At 42.3% G+C, this 10,600-nt stretch overlaps 1 protein-coding gene across 1 annotated transcript; it reads left to right on the top strand.

Moving 5' to 3' along the window:
- Positions 1-495: 495 nt before the first annotated feature.
- On the top strand, positions 496-6,986 carry LOC311502748 (aldehyde dehydrogenase family 3 member A2-like). Its single transcript, XM_084565111.1, has 9 exons — positions 496-819; positions 1,231-1,462; positions 3,497-3,582; positions 3,731-3,939; positions 4,092-4,209; positions 4,358-4,499; positions 4,609-4,775; positions 4,856-4,955; positions 6,422-6,986. Exons 1-9 carry the CDS (start codon positions 580-582, stop codon positions 6,766-6,768), a joined length of 1,641 nt encoding a protein of 546 aa, XP_084421237.1. The 5' UTR covers positions 496-579; the 3' UTR covers positions 6,769-6,986.
- The last annotated feature ends 3,614 nt before the right edge of the window (positions 6,987-10,600 follow it).

Raw genomic sequence — 10,600 nt, 5'->3', positions numbered from 1 at the left:
CTCTCTTACATCTATAACATTCAGAGATGGTTTGGTTTGTGAAGACGCAACAGATATGTCAGCTGTTAGATGTGTCAGTTTTCATTAAATTTGTTAATCGATGTTGCCTAAATGCAAAAAAAAAAAAAAAAAGCTTGTTGTATTAGACCAAACCTCAAAGATATGCTTTATATAAAGCAGAGAAAGGCACTGAATCTTTGCGTACGAGCAGCCGGAACCAAAACGTGTTGCACTACTTTGAGCTAATTTATATTAAACGTTTAGTTAAATCTTAAAAAAGGTTGTTAATTATTTTGCTGGCTATCAATAAAGTGTTTAATCAAGTATCCTTCTCTGTTCTTGTAGCAACTGGTCAGATGTGCATAAAGGAAATAACGAATATCAGGACATATTGGCTGATGTGTACTTTTGAATGCGATTTACAATATCTCTGTACTAATGTGTAGTAAAAATGAGCCAAATAACAAAATGACATAAACTGTTATATATCTATTTTACAGAAACAAGGTAAATAAAAAAACTGTGACAAGTGAAAACCTCAAAGTTTCTTTTTGACCATCAACCAAAGTGAATTCTACAATGTGTTGTTACTTCACTACAAACCACATGGAACAGCGGACTAAAACCATCCCGTCCTCTTTCCATTTGGTTTGCAGGATGTCCCGGGAGCAGCAGGCGGTGGCCCGCGCCAGGAAAGCCTTCGAAACAGGCCGGTCCAGACCTTTGGAGCACCGGATCCACCAGCTGAAGAACCTACAGAGGTTGTTCATTGAGAGACAAAAAGAGATTTTAGATGCGCTTAAAAAAGACCTCAGGAGGGTGAGTAAGACATCTGATCTCCAACAAGCCGGCCGGGTTATGCTCTTAAAAGTTAAAACAAAGGCAGCTGGTCTCGCTTGAAGTTTCTTGAAGACGTGTCCAAGGAGACTTCTTCACTTCTACCTGGCTAAACTCTTGGATAAGTGGTGACACATCCCCAAGTCCAGCTGCTTTTGTTTAAACTTTGTTTTAGACATACCATGACCTGGATCCCTGAGAATCTTCCCACACGATACTGAAATTGTTATATTGGCTCAAATTAGCTTTGGGCTATTTGGTATTTTTGATTCTTCGTATTGTAGATAATAAGAACTAAAGAACAATAGAACTGATTAATGTATGCGGTATCTAAAGAAGATTTATGAAAACTTAAGCTATGAACAGGTTCAACATCATTATCTTCGTCCGCAGAGCGAGGTGTCCAGCCAGCTCTTTGAGACTGTGGGTCTGGAGGGGGAGATCAACCTAGTTATCAAGAATCTGAAGGAGTGGGCAGCCACTCGGCCAGCGGCGAAGGGCCTGTTGACCCTCGCGGACACCGTCTACATCCAGCCCGAGCCGCTGGGCGTGGTGCTGATCATCGGGGCCTGGAATTACCCCTGGGCTGTCACCATCCAGCCGCTCATTGGGGCCATCGCTGCCGGTAGTGTAGCATGCTGAATGTGTGTGTGTGTGCAGTGGGTGAAAGGGCAGGGTGTGTGTTTATATGTGTGTGATGTAATAAGGCGAGTGTTCAGTTTTTTATCCGTGTAATTTGAGCTTTGAGAAGGAATCAGTTATTCACAATATCTCCAGTTGAATCTGGACACGCTGATGCGAGATATGTGTCCCGTGTTCACTCTAACTATAGCACAAGGAGACACACTGTAGAAGTCAATTTAACAATTTAGCATTTGAAATGATCTGATTTCTCTGCGTTCTGTGGTCAAGTGACACCCATGTAGCTGTCTATAGATCACAACAGCTCCGTCGTGGTGTTGTTCTTTCATTTTTTTCAGGCCTATTGAGTTCCCCAATCCTGTGGTCATAGCTGCTCCAGTTCCCTTTGTATCCAGGCATTGCTCAATGTTCTTTCAGCATGTGATTACCAGTTCAAAGGCCACTCTGTGAACTTTATACATGCAATCATGAGCGCAGAGGTTTTAAGATTAGCATTAGATCCACTAATAAGTATTTCTGAATTTGCCACTGTCGAAGAAAGTCACAGGCCTGGAGAGTTGTGAATTCAGAGTTTAACGCGATGAACTAGAGAAAGGTTGAAGCCACACACATAGTTATAGTCGCTGTCGACATACGTAGATGTCAAACGGTGATATTATCACTGGGACAGTGGAACGCGCTGACCCTTTATCTATCCTGATATCTTAACACTTCAGAGACACTTGCAACAATTCTCAGGACATCGTGGTTTCAGAACAACATGTTCACACATTACCAAAGTTCATTTCAAGACTCCAGACTCTCACGTTTTCCACGTGAATACGTATGAATTTTTCAGACAAGGTCAAAGTTGGAGTGAATCCTTCAGCTCCAGTAAGGAGTGAGCAGGGGTGCCCAACACGTAGATCAACCGGTAGATCACGAAGACGAAAACAAACAAAACCATCTTTTTTTTTTTTACTTTTTATTGCAACATGCCCTCAGTTCAGTGACACACATCCGCAGCCATGCACAACTTCAACAACTACAACTCAGGACTGCCGTCTTTCTTAAAGGGACAGCGCTATTTTTCTAAAGGTGCAGTGCACCAATTTTTCTTAATAAAAATAAAAACAAAGATGGATAGAGCTTTTAACACTGTAGCAACAATTAATATGACTTTATGACTTAGTAGATCACTTTGACTTTGTAAAAGTCATTGTAAAAGTAGCTTGCAAGCCAAAAAAGTGTGGGCACCCCTGGGCTAGAGGCTCTTTAAATTCAAAGAGTTGGCATTCGCGTCCGCGGGGCGCCATCTTGCCAAATTAACACACATGGTCTGATCTAATACATATTAGTGCTACAAGCATTAGTGCTACAAGAACAACTTCAGGCAGGCAAGACGCCTTGTATATCATTTGGCTTCAAACAAATGATATACAAACTCAAACATTTAGGGCTAGAAGGCTGAGCCCTGCAGCGCATGTACTATTTACACAGCTTGAACTTTGTTATTTGCTCCTCCAGTATCAGATCTTGCATAAGGGCTTATATTCTCCTGTGTGTCAGAAGTCTTCTGTTAAGCGGCAGAAGCAGATAATAAAATAAAAGCTGAGGCCAAGACTCCAGAATAAAAGCACATGGTTTTAAATTAACACAGTTTCAGGTGTCCTGTATTGTGATAAAGTAACGGCAAAAAAGACAGATTAGAGCAAACACACAGAGCCATAAACCACTGATATAGTCTGTATAATAGCCAGGTAACACGCGTACCATTGTTCAAAAACAAACCCAGTATATGTGACACCACCTGGTGAGAGTTATCAGATAAATGTGCATTTCAAGTTGGAATCAGAGGACACACCCAAACTTAGTATGAGGGCAGCTAGTGACCTGTAAGTGTAGGTAGTAAGAAGATTGGACAAACAGCACCAAACTAAATCAGTGAACATGACGTTAATGAGGTTTATAATGATAATATTTTGGTGGAGCATGCTTTTCTAGCTTGTTCTTTGTCCATTCTCATTTACCTGTGCAGGTAATGCAGCTGTGGTGAAGCCCTCTGAGGTCTGTGTTCACACCTCTAAAGTCATGGAGAACCTGCTGCCACTTTACATTGACAAAGTAAGCATGAGAACAAACCTCACAGAGTCAGCTGTGAATGTAACGTCTTACGATGTGAAATATTAGTGTTTGCATAGATTTTATTACGTACAACTGACCAGTAGTCATTCAAAAAACCTGAACGTGTCTTTTTGCGTCTGTTTGTCAGGAGCTTTATCCTGTAGTAACCGGAGGAGTGCAAGAGACGCAGGAGCTGCTGCGCCAGAGGTTCGATCACATCTTCTACACCGGCAACACCGCGGTGGGCAGAATTGTCATGGAGGCTGCTGCCAAACACCTGACACCTGTCATCCTGGAGCTGGGCGGCAAGAGCCCCTGCTATATCGACAAGAACTGTGACATAAGCATAGCCTGCAGGTCAGAGAACTGGCTTCTTTTTGTAGTCATTTATTTATTTCACTTATCATTTATTTCATACACATTTATTTGGGTTGTGTCCCTGTCCTTTGCTTTGACATAATATTTTTAAACCCAATTTTTGTCTACTAATCTCTTGCTGTGTACTGTAGGAGAATCACCTGGGGAAAGTACAGTAACTGTGGACAGACCTGCATCGCCCCAGACTACATCCTCTGTGAGCCCAGCATCCAGGACCGGGTCATCGAAGAGATAAAGAAGTCCATTAAGGTACTAAATACAGCTCCCAATGCAGATTCGAACTCTAAAAGTAGAGCTATATTCTTCAAGGGTGACTAATAACGGCAACCTGAGATATAACTGAAAGTCCTGACATGTATCTAACCTCTCTCTATGGATATGTGGATATATTTTGTAGGAGTTCTACACAGACAACCCAAAGACCTGCCCCGACTACGGACGCATCATCAACCAGCGCCACTTCAAGAGGATCATGTCCATGCTGGAAGGCAGCACCATCGCTGTGGGAGGAGACAGTGAAGAGTCTGACTGCTACATCGGTAATCATTCGGACAGCTACCGACTTTTTAAATGAAAATCAGTCAGGACATAAGAGACTTAATGTGTCATATTTAGGTTTTAATTCAGGTGTTCCTGTGTCATTTTTAGCTCCCACCGTTCTGCGGGACGTGAAGCCAGAGGCAAAGGTGATGCAGGACGAGATATTCGGACCTCTGCTTCCCATCGTGCTGGTCGGCGGCCTGGATGAGGCGATCAAGTTTATCAACAAGGGAGAGAAACCTCTCGCACTCTACGTCTTCACACAAGATGACAAGGTAACTGACAAGAGACACTGCATGTATGCAGATTCTGTTCAGATTGGCAGACTATTATATTTTGACTTCTCCCTCTCTAGGTGGTTCAAAAAATGAGAGATCAGACCTCCAGTGGAGGACTGCTGGCCAATGATTGTCTACAACATTTTGCTGTTAGCACTCTGCCGTTTGGAGGAGTGGGTAAGTGCACAGAGAATATACACTGGCTAGCCAAATAAAAGTCGCCACCAGAAATAAAGGTCACACACTCTAAGATTTATTTCCATCCAGTGTTGCATTCATTTTTCACCAAGATCTTGTATTGATGATGGGAGAGTCTGCCCACTGCGCAAAGCCTTCTCCAGCACATCCCAAAGATTCTCAATGGGGTTAAGGTCTGGACTCTGTGGTGGACAATCCATGTGTGAAAATGATGTCTCATGCTCCCTGAACCACTCTTTCACAATTTGAGCCTGATGAATCCTGGCATTGCCGTCTTGAATATGCCCGTTCCATCAGGGAAGAAAAAAATCCATTGATGGAATAACCTGATCATTCAGTATATTCAGGTAGTCAGCTGACCGCATTCTTTGGGCACATAATGTTGCTGAACCTAGACCTAAGCAACTGCAGCAACCCCAGATCATAGCACTGCCCCCACAGGCTTGTACAGTGGACACTAGGCATGATGGGTGCATCACTTCATCTGCCTCTCTTCTCACCCTGATGCCCCCATCACTCTGGAACAGGGTAAATCTGGACTCATCAGACCACATGACCTTCTTCCATTGCTCCAGAGTCCAATCTTTATGCTCCCTAGCAAATTGAAGCCTTTTTTTCTGGTTAGTCTCACTGATTAGTGGTTTTCTTAAGGCTACACAGCTGTTTAGTCCTAATCCCTTGAGTTCCCTTCACATTGTACGTGTGGAAATGCTCTTACTTTCACTATTAAACATAGCCCTGAGTTCTACTGTTGTTTTTCTTTGATTTTTCTGACCACATTTCTTCCTCAAAGACAATGGTTCCCCACTATCCTTCCAGTTTTTAATAATGCGTTGGACAGCCCTTAACCCAATTTTAGTAGTTTCTTCAATCTTCTTAGATGTTTTCTCTGCTTGATACATGCCAATGATTTGACCCTTCTCAAACAGACTAACTTCTTTTGTGTGTGTGTCTTTAGACATGGTTGTTTAAGAAATTAGAAGCTACTCATTGCATCAGTTGGGGTTCAATAACTTGTTTCGAGCTGAAAGATAATCACCCATGCAGTAATTATCCAATAGGAGGCTTCTACGTATTTGCTTAGCTAAATCTAGGTGGCGACTTTTTTTTTTTTTTTGGCCAGGCAGTGCACATGCTAATGAAAGCTAGTTCACTTATTCTGTGTTTTTATAGTTGTCACTCAGTAATCTGTCCCTTGAGAAAAGGTGTGTTGCAAACATATGAGGTTAAATGACATTTTTTTAGAAGCAGAGCGCTTCCACGTGGACATGTTCATTGGACTGGTTTACTGTTTTACACCTCTGAGAAGTTTTATATTTACATTTTTGTAATGGTTCCAAACCTTTTTTGAGAATTGGTTTGCTGAGATTTTAGTGTGTGAAGCAGTTAGTTTTGGCAACTTATACTCAAATACACACAATAAATCTATTAAATCTATGTTCCAGGAAACAGTGGTATGGGCTGCTACCACGGCAAGTTCAGCTTTGACCAGCTGAGCCACCTGCGTGGCTGTCTCATCAAAAAGCTGAAAAACGAGGGCATGAACAGCATGCGCTACCCGCCTCACACAACCAAGAAACTGGACTGGGCGCGTTTCTTCATCTTAAAGGCTGCAAACCTGGGCTGGATGAAGCCCGTCGCGGTCTTAGCTCTGCTAGTTGTGGTGACTGCTGTTGTTCTACAGGTGAGTTGTGGAGGAAGAGAGACTTTTCACTGCATTCAACACATTTTATATAGAGGTGGACAAACGTTCAGTGACGTCACCCATAGGTTTTCTGAAGAGTGGTATTGAAGCTCAGTGTTGGTGGTTCTGGCAGTCGCCATCTTGGCAGTGCCTGACTCCGCCCAACGTTACTAGGTTGCAAAGCCAAAAGAAAACACATCTCTGGACCATTAGTTGCCACTTAAGCTGTTTCGACTGTCACTTACCAATGTCACTGTTTGTTTGGCTTGAAGATCCAGAGCACAATAGACCCCAAAAATAAAATTACGAGTGTAAATGAATATAATATGGCCCCTTTAATAGTGCACGTGTGTAATTCTTTTTATTACTACTTTATGCTTCCAGGTTTACTTAAATGTGATTAAATATTTGCTAAAAGTTTTCTCAAACTAACAGTGAAGACATAGCCTAAAGGCTGACACAACACCCCCATGTCAGCCAGATTCCCTCCAAGCGTCTCCACTTATTTGCATTGGCAAAACTGACACTAGTTTCCCAGGGATACATCTTTCAAGTTTAGAGCCAGAATCTACACAATACGGTCCAAGAGTGGAGCCACGCGGAGCCGCGTTATCGATGACCTGCACACACTTCCTCCACACTATTATTTTTTGCTTCATGGCATGCCGACTGGTAGTCATCATGATGTCACATCCTGTTTCCATAGCGTCAAATAACTAAACCGAAACTTTAATCTGCCACTTGAGTATGCATCAGTATTATATTAACTACCTAAAATGACAGAAACCATCCCTGAAAAGACATTATTTGACTTGTATTATAGTGTTTTAGTTTGGTCCAGGTCCCATCCACTAACATGGAGGAGGTGGAGCTTATATTGCACCAGGGGGAGCTCTACTTGCGTTGTTTTTTGGGGATCTGCTCCATCTTCATACAGTCTATTTGATAGATAATATTGGAGAGTCAAGTAAACGCTGTTTCACCCCTGCCCTCTATAGTCAGATATCAACTGAGAGATACTGGCATAGTAAGGAACAAAAGAGATTGTCTCTAAGTTATTTATTTATTTATTTATTTTTCAGAATTATGTCCTATGAAGACATCCTGCTGCTTTCCACACAGGACCGGGACTCACGAGAGAACAGCGTGACATCCATAAAAATACAACACAAATCAAATCTTCAGTGATACAGGGATCGATTCAGGTGTTGCCTTAATCCATTTCATTAACGGTGTGAAGGAGCTCTCTGTAGGGAGCGGCTATTTTCATGAAGGTAATTATTTATTGTCACGTGTTGCTCTCATATTTTTACCCATTTCATAACGTCTCATGAAATGCTGAAGTCTATTATGAGCGGTAACTTGACGTACAGTATTTGAACATTTTGGCGGCCGAGTGCAGTTTAAAAGCGTTACGATGAAAACACCATGTTCAGTGTGCCTCTGAGATTTCAGTGTTTGGTCCAAGCTTTTCAGTCTTTCAGTTAATTTCAGCTCAAACAGAACCATTAAAATATTAGAGTTTATACTGATAATTGAATCAATATGAATGTATTTCACATATGTTTTCAAATAAATATAGAATCTTGCAACAGTTTGTGATTTGATAATTTCTTGTTTTATCATGTGTTATTTCATACTGTATATTATTTATTATATGGGTTTCTTTTGTCCTTCAATCATCGTCCTTGAACCTGCCCTCAGTTTAGGCCTCGACCGCTGGGGGACTTGCCACAATGCACCGAGCACCTATCCTCTAATTTTATCTAATTTCTCCTCTATTACTCTTTATGCATTCGTGTGCTGCTACTGTTCGCTGTGTTATTAGTTGTGCATCCCTCTTTCCATCTCACCTTTCCTCCCCTCCTCTAATTCCCCATCTTCCTTTTTCTTTGGCCTGGAGTTGTGCATTTCTGATCTACAGAGCTGCATACGACCCATTTGCGGTCCTGGTTTCATCAACCTCCAGTTATGTTACAGCAGGGGTGTCAAACTCATTTTCATGGTTCGGGGGCCACATACAGCCCAATTTGATCTAAAGCGGGCCGGACCAGTAAGATAATAGCATAATAACCTTTGAGTCCATTTGTTTTAGTGCAAAGAAGATCAAGTAAATTAGGAGAATGTTTACATTTAATGAACTACATTTACATTTAATACGGTCTGCTGCTTTGTCCTGGGTCTCTGTGTTGTGTTCTGTCCACTTCTCTTACTAAAACAGTAGACAAATTATGGATGGCAGTTATTTTCATTAACAAATTGCAGTCTTCTATGTAATTTTCGCACTTTCGCAAATTCGCCCTGCGGTCCAGATTAGACCCTCTGCCGGGCCGCTTTTGGCCCTCGGGCCGTATGTTTGACACCTGTGTCTTACAGTATCTAACAGCTTTATGCCCCTATGCTCTTGTTTGTATTCATTTTCAATCTCTCATGTAACATGCACCAGATTTATGTTTATCTTGTTCCTCCTGCTCCTCTCTATCTTTTTCTGTCCCTACCCATCCAGCCTCAAGAAGACGGGTCCTTCCATATGAGCTGAGTTCTGCTCAAGTGTTTCAGCCTCTGGGCTCTGTATAACCTCTTGAGACAATTGACCTTTGGCTAAGCCCCGCCCCCCTTAGTTACTGTTGCTACGTCCGACATTCTCTTCTGGGCTGTGGTTTTCTGGTTATCTGTAAGGCTCTGGTATCAACATGGCTTATGCTGTGACAGCTCTTCCTGCTGAACTTTTGTCAAACTTTTATAAAGCAGCAAATAAAGTGTCCGATAGAAGTAGGCAAAAGGGGCTGCAATATGCGTTCGAAGGCTATATTCAGGACATACAAGTGAAACGCAACGAACAACAAGGCATCCAAACAGAGGGGAAAGCATACCGGTCACAGTCAAAAAATGAACTACCGCATATCCTATTAATCGAGACGGAGGCTGGGACTAACAGTATCAAGGAGCAACACTGTTCATGCAAAGCTGTGTACGTCTCTATTCACTTCTATAATCGTTATTACGAAGCAAACGGACTAACGTTACGCACGTACAACGTTGTATTTCTTCAGTGTGTGCTAGCGTATCAACAACTGTGCAACTTAAGCTGTAACGGTGATGTTTTGGTTAGCTCCACAGGGTTTTGCTCGCACATCATTGAGCTTATCCATACCCTGGATATATACCGACAGTATAGCCTGCCGAGACCGAAAATATGAGACGCCTGCGTTAAAGTCAATGGAGCGCTGTGAAAAAGTGTCGGACCCCTGTGGGAGCTGTGATTGGTCAATCTACATTCCAGGGCGGGGCTTAGCCAAAGGTCAATTGTGACGCCAAATAAATAAAACTGAATTGAAAGTTGAACTGAATAATGATGCCTCGGTCCCAGAAAGAAAGCCTGACAAATTACCTAAAAAAAGATTATCAGAAAGCATTTATCTCAGCAGACGTTAAGACTTGCTGTTGCAGGAAAAGCAGAAGTGAAATTCATGATGGCTTGCTTCCATCAAATGAGCCAGGGAACTGTTGAAGCGATCCAGTTTGCACAACAGCAGAAAAATCACTAAAACTACTGAATACATATGTGCACTTCCTGCTATAAAATTTTTTCCTGTATCTTTATGTTGAATTTGTATGATCTGCACCTTCAAAACGGTCATTGCTGGGGCAGCGACACCTCGGATGAAAGAGGAACAGAAAGCTACAGCGAGTCAGATTTTACCACCAGGTGTCCATCTTTCCTCCTGCACACACCTGACCTCTTCTTTCTTCTCTCTTTCTTCGACCAACACACACACACACACACACACACACACACACACACACACACACACACACCTTTTGTCACGCTCATGACCTTCTCCCTCCCACCCTCAAATGCCGCTCCGAATCGGTACGTGAAGGCAGCCATAAATTTAGTTTATGAGGATCTTGTGTCGTCTCCACGCTGGTCCTGATC

This window comes from Chelon labrosus, assembly GCF_963514085.1.
Source record: "Chelon labrosus genome assembly, chromosome: 17".
Taxonomy (NCBI): Eukaryota; Metazoa; Chordata; class Actinopteri; order Mugiliformes; family Mugilidae; genus Chelon; species Chelon labrosus.
Note: the sequence above shows the minus strand (reverse complement) of the source record. Positions and strands in the feature narration are given on the sequence as shown.